This window comes from Aplidium turbinatum, chromosome 12 (genome assembly GCF_918807975.1).
Source record: "Aplidium turbinatum chromosome 12, kaAplTurb1.1, whole genome shotgun sequence".
Classification (NCBI taxonomy): domain Eukaryota; kingdom Metazoa; phylum Chordata; class Ascidiacea; order Aplousobranchia; family Polyclinidae; genus Aplidium; species Aplidium turbinatum.
Window position 1 is genome coordinate 20,296,748 of NC_137483.1, and position 15,176 is coordinate 20,311,923.

Consider the following 15,176-nt stretch of genomic DNA (forward strand, 5'->3'; position numbering starts at 1 on the left):
AAGAAGGGTAGTTAAACAAGAAGAGCATGAAAAGCAAGAAGAGTAGGAAGACCAGAAAAAAAAAAAAGCAGGAACATCAAAAAAAGCAACAAGAAAATAAAAACATGTCAAACAAGATGCGAGCGAGAAAGGGTGGGAAGAGCATAGAGATCAGGTAAGGCACAAAGCGAAAAAAGCAGGTAAGGCACAAAGCAAAAAAAGCAGGTAAGAGCACGAAGAACAAAAAACATGAACCACAGAAAAATCGTAAGAGCAGGAAGAACAAATACAGTAGAAAGAGCAGGAAGAGTAAAACGATCAAGAAGAGAAAGATAAGAAAGGATAGAAAAAGAGCTAGAGGAAAAAGGAAGAAAGAAAGATAGTATGAATAGCAAATACAGTAGAAAGAGCAGGAAGAGTAAAAAGAGTAAGATAAGAAAAGATAAAAAAGAGTTAGAGGAAAAAAGAAGAAAAAAAGTTATATGGGAGCAAGAATACCAAGAAGAATACTGTCATATATTAAAGTCGATTGATCGTTAATTATGGTGAATCCGGATGAAACACAACGTCTCACCTGAACAATGGGATCCGTTTCCAGTGTAACCATCGAAACACGTACACGTAAAACTTCCAAGGGTGTTGTTACACATGGCGTTTTTTTTGTCACAATTATCCAACCCATCCAGACACTCATCGATATCTGTCAATTTTGTTGAATATTGACACTAAATATCCCAAACACAATTTTTCTCGCTTGTTTTCAGGTTTCGCAAGACAAGACACAAGAGAGAATATTACTAATCAACTACTGTTTGTGTTACTTCACTTGGAGTTAAGAAACGTTTCTTGCTATTTTTTAGCTGTGGGTGAGTTTACTAGTTTTGTTATGTTACTACACCTGCAAGGCGTGTCTTGTCAGCGTCACCACGCAGCGTCATGGGCGTGTCTTGTATGTCTCTCGCAAGATTGCAGATAACATTGGTGACAAACATTGTAGCTTAAAATGTAGACTACAATGCTACATAAGTAACAACAATAAAAAATATTCTGTTACCAAATGCAGCATATCTTTCAGTCATTGGTTGCAAATTACTGGTACATGATTGTCAATTACGTGCTAAAACGTAACTAACAATCTAGTCCAGTGGTTCCCCTTGTGGGAGGAATTTCCCACTAAGGGGGAATTTTGCAATTTGCAGGAGGGAATTTGGTATTAGGATTGTAAAGCTTTTTAAGCCTAGTAAGTTGGCCTAGACTGAAGCGTCAACGAGGAGATTATTATTAGATTAACTCCCAATTATTTATGCAACTGTGCACTGACATGGATGCAGACCAGCACGCAACCCTACTTCTTTTTCGTTCAAATACTCGATGGCTTCCAGGAGGAAATGTAACCGAGCGAGTGTTTGAGCTCAGACAAGAACTTAAATTATTTTTTAAGCTTCAAAGGAAATTGCAATTTGTTTCATTGCTGATTGATGATATTCAATATTTTCCTGAATTTGATGACGATGAGCTTGATATACGAAATCCATTCACATTGTTGGTGGACTGGCCACCCTACTCTATCGTTAGTTCCGAAGGCTTAGTATAATAAGAACCTTATCTTCCCATCCCCGGAAACCGCGATGCTTGGATCAAGGATGGGACTCACCTTTACCTTGCCAGTTAACTAAGCATATCAAACGACTAAGGCTAATCTCATGGCTAGGATTTCGTTGCGGCGTGGTTACGTCACACGCAACAACTTGATATCGGCTTCCCTTCGGTTAAAACTACTGACACAAAGTCCAGACCTTCACTAATCTCGCTTCGGTCATCACGTGGAAACTGATAACGCGTCACGTAAGATGGACTGGAAGGAAATTGGGTGTTAAAATTTAGCTAAAAATTATGAAAATTTCAAACAAAGTCATGTTTGTTATAACATTACAATGTGTTTTGTGAAGAAAGAAGCGATCTTCCAGGTTATGAGCACAATGCTGAGCGCTCACTAGTGCAGCAAGCAATTGCGATTCTCTAACTAACCATATCGGTGTAGGTGTAGCTTCCAGCCATTTAGACCAACCAGTCAACTGTATGTTTCTCGGCAGCCGATTGTAGCAAGAATTTACCTCGATAAAAGACACCGTGGTTTGCCCATGAGACTGGGCTCGTCAAAATTGCACCACTACTTCATTTCACAAGGGTATTCGACCACCACCTTTACCAGTCAGTTGAACTCTTATCCTTGTAAAAAGAATAAAGCCAATAAAACCAGCAAGCGCCAGGGGAGAACATTGTGAAGAAAGGAGCTTTATACTGACAATCGCCCAGGCTTTCAAGATGATTTCGTCTCCCGACGACGTCGTGTCCACCACCGAGCGAGGTTAACTGCGACGTCACGCCTGTGCGAAGTTCAGCACCAAAGAACCAGCTACGACCACCCTGGCCAGCTTCCTGAACGAAGAGAAAGCCCCAGATGGTGTCCGTTACCGAGTCCCGCAGGCGGAAGTCTGTGGCTCGAATCCGGCGGCCACCCGTCGACTAAACGTGCGCTGGCCCGCGCTTCAGGTCGGCGGCCTTGAGTTGGCCGCGGGGAGTTCCAAAGTTATCCCCTCCACCAGAAAGAAACTAGTGCCGGTCTTCCACCAGCTCACGGACCTGTGGTGGAGGAAGCAGTGAGACCAAACTTGACTAAGGAAAAACGGTCTACGCCCACTGCTTGTCCAATTATTCGAACGCTTGGACACGCACCCGGAGCTCTTTGGATCCGCGGACCAGATATTCGCGTACAAGGCCTGTTTGAACCTGTCGCCATATCCCGAAGATGCGGAACTGTGGGGGAGACGCATCTCCACATACTGAACCACTGTCTGGAGAGGATGGGCCTCATGACGAAAAGGCACAATTCGGTGTTGGAGGAGCTCGTGAGGAACGTGCCTGATAGATGGCAATCCGGAATTTCCGCCTACCGCCAAGTTCGACAACACGTGGAGGAGGGTGGGGTCGATCTGCGGCCTGACATTGTCCTGCAACGTCCCGACGCTGTCACGGTTGTGTGTGACGTTACTTACCGTATGAGTATGGTGCCGATTACTCATAAGAGCCGCCAACAGAAAACGTTTCAAGTATTGTGAACTATGTGTCAACATAGTGGCTGCCCAAAAACGCCCCAGACCTGGACGACCCAATCGTCATGGTCTCTCTCGAGATTTACCCACTGACGAGCTCTAGATCTCTGATGGCCTTGGGAGTTCCTGCTCGAGTAATTAAAAAGGTAAAACGGCCGCTGTTTCGATCGAGGGGTCGTACCAGGTCTTAAAATCTTTGAAAGTCAGTCTCTTTCGATGAAGAGCTACGTCAATATACAAAGACGACACCAGCGGATCAAGACCCCACCTCACAGTGGAGCATAATTGCGAACCGAACACGTGAGGCAGCAACCTCATCTCTATTTGGCGCAACCTAACCCTTATGTATGTAATGTCTGTGCCTCGACAAGGCAGTGGCAGAGACCTCGCAACGCCTCTCAGAGGCCCAATGGGCAAGACTAAAAAAAATGTGTCTTTTGCCGTACGAATCGACTCACAAATGTCACGGCCAGATCACATGCCGTGACAACGGAATGGACGTTGCCTTTACGCCGCGCAACCAACGACAGCCACGGCTGGACAACGTGCCGTGACAGCAGAAAGAACATTTCGCCTAGGCCGCAATCTTTAAAATTCACGGCCGGACACCAGGCCGCGGCAGCGGAATGAACGTTTTGCTACGCTCCGCATGTGCCCCAATATCGATGTTCGTTTTTATTTTTGTACTTGGTCGCGTCCCAGTGTATTGTATTCGCCAGCTGCCTCACGTGTTGGGTTCTCACAAACCTTGCCCCAGCACAACCGGTCTCAGAAAATCCATTTGATCTGACCTGCCTCTCCAAAACTTGTTCCCTGATTTTCCTTCATGTAAACGTCTTTTTTTGTGTTTTCGGTTCTGTCCTCTAGCTCTCACGACCCAGCGAGAATGCATTTTACTCAACTTATACACAGCTCTTTGTGCTCCACGGGTAAAATTCATTCAATTCAATTACGATCCTCCGCAACAAAACCACCCACTAATTTTGAAGGAATTTACGTTTTATTAGCCCCTGCAGAACGCCCCACATTTTCAATCAAATCAATCTTCCGTTTTGCAGAAGACCACAGTTTGTACCTCCCAGCCGCTCATAAAAGCAGCCAGCTTGGAGCTCCCAGGAATTAAAACTCAGGTGAGTATCTGTAGGATGACATCAAAAGAGGGAGGCGAGAGAAGGTCTCTGTGAGCTATCTTCCCCGCGGAGTAAGACGTTTCCTCAGCAGACCCAAGCCTGCCGGAAGACGAACCCCCATTAAAAAAGGGCGGTTCGTATCCATCTCTCTGGTTTGTTCCGATATTCTAAATTTTCGTGACGTGACTTCATCAATTAGAATTTCGCCCACCAATTCTCTCCTCACAGGAACCACATCTTCCCAGCCCTGGCCCCGCGTCCTCAGCTGGTGGACCAAACGTTTCCGGGCTCAAAGTCGCCCGTCCCCTCACGCCGCGTTCCGCATGTGTGAAGCGCGTTAGGCCGTTTTTTTCACGTCGGGATCATTTTATTTGGCATCAGTGGTTACTCACGTTTTATCGCTACAGATGCAAATAAAAGTTCAAACGGGTGGTGCGATACTTACGAGCCAAGCCTCATAGGCGAATAACGGTGTCTATCGCTGTCAATTCTTGCTAAATTGGGCTGCCGGGAAACATTACAATGTGTTTTAATTTTATTTCCGATTTCAAAAGTTAAAACAGTAAGAAAAACAAAAACAACAAGAAGAACAAGTACAGCAAGAAAAACAAGATAAGAAAATCTATCAGAAAAAACAAAAAGAGCAAAATGAGCAAGAAGGGCAAAACGAGCATGAGGAACAAGAGGAGAATGAAGAACAAGATTTGCAAAAAGAGCAAGATGAGGACTAGAATCTGAAATCTGAAATATTGAAAGCGATGCTCGTTAAATATAGCTACTAGATGTGATAAATTTAATACAATCACTTGTGATTTTCAATGCTTTGTTGTCGCAATCAGAAACTCACCCTGGCACAATAAGCCGTTTCCCTTCCATCCCTTGTTACAATAACATGTAAATTTTCCTTCAGTGTTGTTACAAGTTGCTTGTGCATGACAGCTATCCGTACCATTACGACATCCATTTACATCTAAACACATTCAACCCTTGTTGGTATGTAAAACACGTTTAACTTTTGCGATACACATTTGGCACACTACAACAACAGCCAGATGACTTTTGCGATAAACATTTTATTATTTTATAGGAAAATGCATGAAAACAACTGACACTTAAAGCATACATTTCATTCACATAATTGAACTGACAAACTTTGTTGGTCATCACAGTGAAATTTCACTTGCTCAACAATAAATTATGAGTTAATGATTAATGTGTAAGCTAGGAAAATGTGACAGGTTGCTGCCAATTATACTCACACAACAATAGTTTACCTAAACAGCCGAAAGAATAATATAATAGTAGATCCGAACAAACATGTCTTCCTTGTGTGTAGTTCCCCAATGTGTGCGACAAGTTCCCACTTGTCGAAGTAACAAAGATTCCATCCACATCTGTTCAAAATAATAAATAGAAACGACTTTGAGAGATGATGTAAAACAGTGGGTTGACTTGTCAAGCATTGGAAAAGCATAAAGAGTAGCGGAAGAACGTGACGTGTGGAAGCAATTGACCGCCAACCTTCGGCTCGGAGACGGCACATGATGATGATGATGATGGTGATGGTGATTTGGATGGTGATTTGGATGGTGATGGTGATTTGGATGGTGATGGTGATTTCGATGGTGATGGTGATAATGATGAAGATGATGAAACTTTATTTACTCGTGCCATTGACTAGTTGTCAGCAGCAGCAGACCGTCATCAAAGAGTTTAAACCGAGATATATGAACAATAAACAAGTATCAATTTACTTAACTCCACTAAGCACACTTGGGAAGGAATAACTGCTTCCAATACTACAGAAAATTTGTAAGTTAAAGCAAGGTAAAACGATAGGATTTTATCACCATTTTTCGTTGATGTGGTAAATGATAACTTTCCAAAACTATTTTCACAATTGAGTTACCAAGGCAGTTGTATGATTCAAATGTCATTCCACTCATACACGAACACGTTTCATTCACGTTGATGCAAGTTATTTCTTCTGACTGGTCGCTGCTGAAAATAGTTCCATTCTCTTCCGTGGTAAGTGTCTGAAACGCTAAGATTGATAGACTAGCATTAGCACTTTTCCTGTTTCATTAGCATTTTATCAATTATGTATTAATTATATTTGATCTGGTAGAGGCAAGGATGTATTTTAAAATTAACAGTGACTTTTATTAACCTACGGTTTCAGTCTTATAAGTTTCAAGAGGCAACGGTGAGGAATCAAAAAGCACGTTTAGTTTATTTTCATAAAGACGTCCATATGAAAATTGTCTACTTTAGCTGTTAAAAGGAAAAGCATCTATAGCTTACACAAATTCAATGAAATGCGACCATTCTTTTGTTTACAAGTCTTGTAATTCTTTTGCGAAGAAATATGCTAGATAATAATTGACATGGAAAAGTTGAGCTGCTCGCTAACCATTACAAACAGATATAACATCACAAGTCGGATTCTCTTTGTTTGGGTATTACAAATAATATTCACAAATCATAGTGTCATAGTTTAATGACTTGTACAGTAATTGTTTGCTTATTTCAGAAGAATCCCAAGATTCCACTTCACTGACACAATCTCTTAATGATGGGCTGCACTCTAAATCGCGCAAAGTCACATTGGAACTACGGTATGGTTGTTGGGGCACGTTTGAGTTTTGATCATTTTTAATGTTTCGTTTTCGATTCCAAAGTGAAACGACAAAAAAATCTTTGATTTTTGACATAATTTTGTTTTAACCAGCCCTATAGTATGCATATCTGCAATAAATATGCACGAACTGTGCAATACATATGTACAAACAAATAAACTGTGCAAAAGGTTTAAAAGAAACTATTTGTGTTGGAGTATCAGACGTACGCAATTCACTTGTTAGCAATAAATAAGCTACGCCACGAAATTTCCTCAATAGGTTTGAAGTAGTTAAACCAATCGAATGAGCTGCATGGAAAAATATTATTTACCTGTACAATTGACCACAGGGTATATGAAAACGTCCAAACATTTGCAGTTTTGATCTTTGTCTACACATTGCGGGGATGCAGCAGCTCCATCATTCGTAGTAACAATCAATCCATCCACATCTAATCAATTATCAGCAATGGTAGTTTGGTTAACATTTGTTATGTTTACCATAGTTCATTTATGAAGTAAAGCTCAGTGTCTTACATTGAACATAACAAATGAGTTTAGAAATTTCTTCTCAGTTTTAGTTTCATATTAGAAATACAATCAACACAATTAACAAATTTGTAATGCTATGAAGTTGGTCCACATTTTAGAAAACATCTGAATGAAAATAAAATATAAGCTAACATGATAAATTAGACAACAATCTCCATCAGGCATCCAAAGCACTCTGTATTATATGGGATGTGATTTAAAGTGCTACCCAGACTGACAACAATCGTTTTGTACATTGATATAAAATCTGTAGAGCTAAATCGATGTCATAATGATTGATGTTCTAGCCGGAAGCGTTATCCCTAAACAAATCAATTCTATGTAACTCACGAAACGTGAAATTAGCTTGTTTTGAATAGATAAATATCAACACCACAAGCTGATTTGAAGAACAATAAGAATAACAATGACACAAGAAAAGCAAGAAGACCAGGATGGGTAGGGCCCGCAAAAATATAAAAATAAAACTAGCAATAAGAGCAAGAGGAACATGTGGAGAAAGATGATAATCATAAGCAAGAAGAGCAAGAAAAGCAAAAAAGAATAATGTCATATATTATAGTCGATATTTTATTAATTATGATGAAACCAAATTAAGGAAAATATGGTATAGGTTTTTGCATATGTAAAAAGCAAATTAGAAAAACTGTGTTGAAACAACTTAGGAATCGTTTGTGATAAGTCCATGTTTATTTTCAAACACAACGTCTCACCTGAACAATGGGATCCGTTTCCAGTGTAACCATCCAAACACGTACACGTAAAATTTCCAAGGGTGTTGTTACACATGGCGTGTTGTTCGTCACAATTATCCAAACCATCCACACACTCATCGATATCTGTTAATTTTGTCAAAATCATACTAAATGTCCCAAACACACACAATAGTGATAAGAAGATTAATTTTAATCGTAAACGAATCCTACAAGAGTACCGGTAAGTTCATTTATGGGCGGCTGTAATAAGACCAAGAATATAAACAATTTAATGGTGCAAAAAGATTAAAACTTACACTAGGCTGAAAATTCGGTTTTAAAATTAACAGAATTAGAAAAGTGTCAGACAACGTCATGTTTGTAAAAACATTAAATAAGTTCTAATTTTGTTACTACTTCAAAAGTTATAAAAACAAGACGAGCAAGAAAAGCAAAAAGAAAAATAGGCAGAATAAAACGAAGTGAAGGAAAGCGTTGGAAGAACAGGAAGAGATTAAACAGAAAGAAGGGAAAGACAGGAAGGAAGAGAGGAAAGTGAAGTAGGACCAAAAAAAATAAAAAATAAACAAACAAGAAAAGCATTAAGTGCCGGATGATCAACAAGAGCATTGAGAGCAAAATAAAGAAAAAGAATAAAAGAAGCAATAAGAGCAATAAGAATCATGTCATATATTAAACTCGATTACTCGTTGCAATGAAAACGACTTTAGCAAAATATAATTTTTTGCGTACGGTATGTGAAAAGCAAATTAGAAGCATTGTGTTGAAATAACTTAATAATCGTTTGTGATAAGTCCATGTCTATTTACAAACACAACGTCTCACCTGAACAATGGGATCCGTTTCCAGTGTAACCATCCAAACACGTACACGTAAAACTTCCTTCAGTGTTGCTACACGTGGCCTGTGGTTTGTCACAATTGTCCAAACCATCCACACACTCATCGATATCTGTCAATTTTGTTAAAATGACACTAAATATCTCAAACACACATAATAATGATAACAAGATTAATTTTAATCCTAAACTATTACAGAAAGACTAATATAGTTTATAGGCGGCTGTAATAAAACCATGAGAATAAGACGTATAGTGGTGAAAAAATGGAAAAACCTAGACAGAGGAAATTGAGTGTTAAATCTTTACAGAATTAAACAAGACGGGTAGTTAAACAAGAAGACCATGAAAAACAAGAAGAGTAGGAAGAACAGCAAAAGCAAAAACAACAACAAGAAAAAGAACAAAGCAAGATGCCAGCGAAACGGTAAGGAAGAGCATACAGATCAGGTAAGGCACAAAGCGACAAAACCAGGTACAGCACTAAGAGCAAAAAGCATGAAGCACCAAAAAGCATGAAAGACCGTAAGAGCAGGAAGAGCAACTACAGTAGAAAGAGCATGAAAAGTAAGAAGAGCAAGAAGAGTAGGATAAACATTGGACAAAAAAGGACTTAGAGGAAAATAGAAGAAAGAAAAATAGTAAGGAGTGCAATAAGAGCAAGAAGAATACTGTCATATATTAAAGTCGATTGCTCGTTAATTATGATGAAACCGAATTTAATGAAAATATATTTTTTACGTATGTAAACAGCAAATTAGAAACATTGTGCTGAAAAAACTTAGGAATCGTTTGTGATAAGTCCATGCCTGGTTACAAACGGTTATAGGCGAATTCTTCGTAAACAATTCTTCGTAAAGCAATTCTTCGTAAGCAATTCTTCGTAAAACAATTGTTCGTAAACAGTTGTTGGTGAAATGAAATCCGTAATAGAATTTTTCGTAAAGCATTTCTTCGTATACACCAAATCTCCATTGCATGCACGAATAAATGCTTTGGGAAGAATTGTTTTACAAAGAATTAACTTTACGAAGAATTGTTTTACGAAAAATTGCTTACGAAGAATTGCTTTACGAAGAACTGTTTACGAAGAAAACGTCGGACACCGTTACAAACACAACGTCTCACCTGAACAATGGGATCCGTTTCCAGTGTAGCCATCCAAACACGTACACGTAAAATTTCCAAGGGTGTTGTTGCACATGGCGTGTTCTTTGTCACAATTGTCCAAACCATCCAGACACTCATCGATATCTGTCAATTTTGTTGAATATTGACACTAAATATCCCAAACACAATTTTTTGCGCTTGTTTTCAAGTTTCGCAAGACAAGACACAAGAGAGAATATTACTAATCAACGACTGTTTTTGTTACTTTGCTTGTAGTTAAGAAACGTTTCTTGCTATTTTTTTAGCTGTTGGTGGGTTTACAAGTTGCGTCATGTCACTGCAACTGCAATGGATACTGATTTTAACCACGCAGCTTTACGTGCGTGTCTTGTATGTCTCTTGAATGATTGCAGATGACCTTGGTGACAAACATTATAGCTTAAAACGTACATAACTAACAACCAAAAAAAATATTCAGTTTGCAAATGTTGCATATCTTTCAGTCATTGGTTGCAAATTACTGGAACATAATTGTCAATTACTCTCTAAAACGCAACTGACATTCTAGTCCAGGGGTCCGCGAGTACTTTTTGGTGCGACTCAAAAAGCAATCGTACGAAATCTTCGCGACCCAAACGTTTCGGAAGCATATAATTTTGGCAAAACACTTTGCAAATTAATATCAATTTTAATACGGTCGTCCCCACTTATAAAGGCCACATCGGGACCGGACGATTTTGGCTCCGGGAGGCCATTTTCTACCACTCCTATACCTTCAGTAATTCCGGATTGGACCAAATTGAGCTTAATAAGCGGGTGGACCTATTAACCGTGCGCTTCGTCGTCGTGCAAGCCTCTGGGGCCGAGGGTCTACTCAATCCTTTTATCAGCGCAGACTCAAGATGTTCCCGGAGTACACTGGAAGGCTACTAGAGAGCAGCCAGTATTTAGTTTCATCATCCATGACACGCAGACCTTCCACTCCGTTAGGTGGCTTGAAGATGGTACAGTTATTGATGATGTGGTCTGCAGTCTGTTCCTCGGCACCACAATCACAGGAGGAGGAAGAGGCCAATTCCCCAATGACGCATGGTTGACCGGAAAAGCCCCACGCCCGTATGAAGACAGTTGAGGCGCACCCATGCTTGTCTTTGTAGTGTCAGGCCGATGGGGCATGTGTCGGCGTTGGGGATGAACAAATGAAGTCCGGTGGTACTTGACTTCCTTTCAGAATTCCATTTATAGTCCGCCCAAGTAGCCGCAGAAATGAAGTTCATCTGCTGCGTTGATCAGAAGTTGAGCGGCTGGCACGAATGGTTGTCTTGACTTCAGTCGACTAGGGTGCTGGTTTGGGGGAAGCAGAGATCTTGTGGTGGAGAAGATGGTTAGGCTTTAGTGCCCGTCGGCCAAGAAACAGAGTGGCTTCTTCACGACGAAGCTCAGCAGGTTGGATGCCAGCGAGAATGGCAAAATTATCCAATGGTGTTGGACGCAGGCATCCGGTAACTGTGCGCAGAGCGCTGTTTATGGCAGTGCCGATGTTATGGCAGTGTGCACTGCAGCACCAAACAGGTGCACAGTACTCTGCTGAAATATAGACAGGAGCTAAGGCTGCTATGCGCAAAGTGTCAGCCCTCGCTCCCCAGCTGTGGCCTGCCAGGCGCTTGAGTAGTGCAGCGTGGGATGCCATTTTCTTGCACAGTGACACCAAATGTTGGCGGTATGTGTACGATCTGTCTAGTGTCACCCCAAGATATGCTGGTTTGGGGCAGAAGGTCAGAGGTTTTCCATTGTTCTGAACATGTAGCTCACGATCAGCTTCCCGATTGTATAGATGGAAAGCTGCCGCCAAAGTTTTGTTTTCGCTAAGTTTCAGTCGCCAGTTCTGGAGATAAGCTGAGAGAGTTTTCATGCCCTGCCTCAAGCTGTCTTCCAGGCTATATATATAACCGTGGGCTTAAGGACTGTACTACAATCGAAAGTATAAATTTTCTTGTCGTCTACCAAATTGTACGAAACTCAGCACATCAAAGACTATATGATTATATTTATTTTTGCCATAGAAGTTATATTTATGGTAATTTTAAACCGTTTTGCGACCCACTGTGAATGGTCTGGCGACCCAAATTTGGGTCGCGACCCACTATTTGCGGATCCCTGTTCTAGTTTATTAAAAAATTTCTATCAATCAATCAATTTTTTATGACTTCACAAACAAAGGAGTTTTCTTAATGCAATGTTAAAGCTTTTTTTACGTTTTACGTACTTTATAAATATGTACTCTATCAGTTAACTGCAGGTGGGATAGCGGTGAGATGGCGCAGTAGTTAAAGCGCTCACTTTCCAATCATGCAATTCTGGTTCGACTGCCGGCTTGAGCTGGTTGTTGAAAAACACCGCTCACCTCTACTCAGGGTGAAAGAAATTGGGTGGGTGAAGTCAGTGCTGTGTTAACCCTTTGTGGGCCCCGGGACCAGAATAATTTTGGGCCCTTTATCGTCAAGCAAACCTATAATATTGTGTATATTTTCACTGCACCGATATGGAAATATGGTTCACTTCAATAGACTTTCTCACCAGTTTAGAAAACAACACAAGTGTAAGTAATTGCAAACACAAGTCCATCATTTCTTAGCTACGCCTTTGGAATGAAAGCCAAAAGTGTTAACAATGTTTAATAAAAAAAATACTGGCAATGGAGTATGGTCATGACGCGTTATTACCACCGCACCGCGCAAAATTTCGACTGTTTGAACTTTGTCGTGCGGTACCGCGCAGATAAAATCTGAGGATAAAACCAAAACTGTAGAAATTATTAATTTCCATTCAGATTTGGTCATCTGGCAACATTATTGTTTTTCACCATTTTTATGTTTTATCTGGCAACATTACTTGTTAACATTACGGTCCTTCCCAATACCAACACCCCACCTGGAGCAGAACTTCCCCGGAAGGAATGGGTAAAGCTCAATCGCCTGCGGACTGGAGTGGGCCGTTTTAGCAGCAACATGTTCCAGTGGGGCCTCGCCGATTCACCATCTTGTGCGTGTGGCTCAGATTTTCAAACTGCATACCACATTATCTATCAATGTCCTGTATACCGACCACAAGATAGACATGTGGACCTAACAACGCTCGATGAATACACAATCCATCGGCTGCAGCGCCTGGATGTAACAACGTGATCTGAGGCGGCCTCAAACGCAAGAAGAAGAAGAACCAAGGATTTGTAAACAAAAGCAGTGTAAAACGTTTTGAGGTCAGGTGTTCGATTATTTTTATTCAACATTGTTTCATTCCAAGGCAAAGCTTTCATTATTTTATGCAGGCATTCCAGGTCACTTGTGATAAGAATGATTTTTGTTTTGGATCAAAACAATTTCAGTACCGTACAACATGTGATATGCCAGGTCTATAATAAGGTATTTGAAGATAAGAGCAATTTCATGTGCATATATTCAGAAAAAATTAAATACAGAAGAACGTTTCTGCTAAAAGTTCCCAGCAGCATTCAATAAAAGGCAACTTAGATGAGCTACGGTATCAAATGTGGATAATAAATGCAGTAAGTTACTCAATTGCCTAAATTGGCCCTAAACTTTTTTCCAAAATTTGCTTATGTTTAATAGATTCCCTTGCATTTGCTGTGTACTTGCGCAAGTGCACTCTTACTTTTGGTGGTGTAGGGGCAGTGTGACATTTTGAGATGTTTTGCGTTGCAGTGTACGGGAAGACATGTGCAGTGCGGCAGCGGACGCCGGACAGGTTTTTCATGCTCACGACATCACTAGTCAAGGATATTTATAATTACGATATTGTAAATGTTAAAAATGAAATGATATTTAAGTTATTTTGGCAGCCGATTGTAGCATCGAATAGACAGCGATAGACACGTGTTTCGCCCATGAGGCTGGGCTCATCAGTATCGCACCGTATTCTTGCCACTTGAGTAATCGACCGCCGCTTTACCAGTCAGTTTAACTCTTATCTTTGTGGAAAGAAAGAGCCAACAAAACCAGCAGGTGCCAGGGGTAGGTCAATGTGAAGAAAGGCGTTCTTCCCGGCTATCAGCACAAGGCTGATTACTCACTAGCACAGCGAGCTGCAGTGACGCTTCGCTAACCAGAACGGTGTAGCTTCCACGCCAGCCATTGAGACCTCCAATTAAACGTTTAAGTTATTTTGGCAGCCGAATTATGCTACAATGCTACTATTATGCTACAATCGGCTGCCAAAATAACTTAAACGTTTAATTGGAGGTCTCAATGGCTGGCGTGGAAGCTACACCGTTCTGGTTAGCGAAGCGTCACTGCAGCTCGCTGTGCTAGTGAGTAATCAGCCTTGTGCTGATAGCCGGGAAGAACGCCTTTCTTCACAATGAAATGATAATTAATTAAACTATCAGAAATGCTATTTTGCTTACAACTAACAATTTTTTAAAGTAAAACACTTTTATTGATAAAAATAAATTGAATATGTGAATTCACAAAGGGCCCAACTCCATTTTTTTTCATTTCATTTTTTGTGCTTTCCGATTTTTTTTCCATGCTTCTAAATAATACTAAAAAAAAAACAGCCAAATTTTTCAAACATATCGGTAAGCACATAAAAAATACCCTATCAATATTTCCATTGATTTTTAAATGGGTACAACTACAGCAATTGCTTTTAAACTTCTCCATAGTTTCTCCACAGAATCTTCACCGAGTGAACTTTTCAGTTATGATGCTTCTTATCAGTAGCCTATGTTTAAGCATATAATCGTTATCAAGTTTCACCACAAAAGTAAATGACCAAAATAATTAAAACAGTTGTGCCAAAAACACTTTGTGGCAATTGGGCCCTTCTTGAATTCACATATTCATATTATTCAATTGCATCCCACCTGTTATATATATATTAAATGCATCTCCGCAGATCATGTTACTAACGTTATCGCATTTTAACTTTGGTTTTAGATAGTAATGGTGTTTTTAGAGATGTTTCATTGTAGTTAGGGCCCAAATTTGAGATGTTTTAGTATAATAAGGGCCTAAATCATTTTCTTACTGGACAAGTACACGCAGTGAACTTTAGCAACTCAAAAAACACTTGACTGAAACGCAAGAATCTATTATT

The 15,176-nt window shown here is 40.2% G+C and overlaps 1 protein-coding gene across 1 annotated transcript; it reads right to left on the minus strand.

Annotated features, from left to right (window-relative positions):
* Window positions 1-300: 300 nt before the first annotated feature.
* On the minus strand, window positions 301-13,758 carry LOC145780667 (uncharacterized). The gene is made up of 6 exons (XM_082592287.1): window positions 13,731-13,758; window positions 10,077-10,202; window positions 8,936-9,061; window positions 8,108-8,233; window positions 5,070-5,192; window positions 301-679 (listed from the first exon to the last, which is right to left on the minus strand). Exons 1-6 carry the CDS (start codon window positions 13,756-13,758, stop codon window positions 516-518), a joined length of 693 nt encoding a protein of 230 aa, XP_082448413.1. The 3' UTR covers window positions 301-515.
* Between the last annotated feature and the right edge of the window lie 1,418 nt (window positions 13,759-15,176).

What these genes read in the sequence shown, in the direction of transcription:
- LOC145780667 (XM_082592287.1), bottom strand. Translation starts at nt 13,758, where the DNA reads ATGTCACACTGCCCCTACACCACCAAAA. An exon ending in AAACGGATCCCATTGTTCAG is followed by an intron (nt 5,193 to 8,107) that starts GTGAGACGTTGT and finishes GAATGTGTTTAG; the next exon opens with ATGTAAATGGATGTCGTAAT. An exon ending in AAACGGCTTATTGTGCCAGG is followed by an intron (nt 680 to 5,069) that starts GTGAGTTTCTGA and finishes CAAAATTGACAG; the next exon opens with ATATCGATGAGTGTCTGGAT.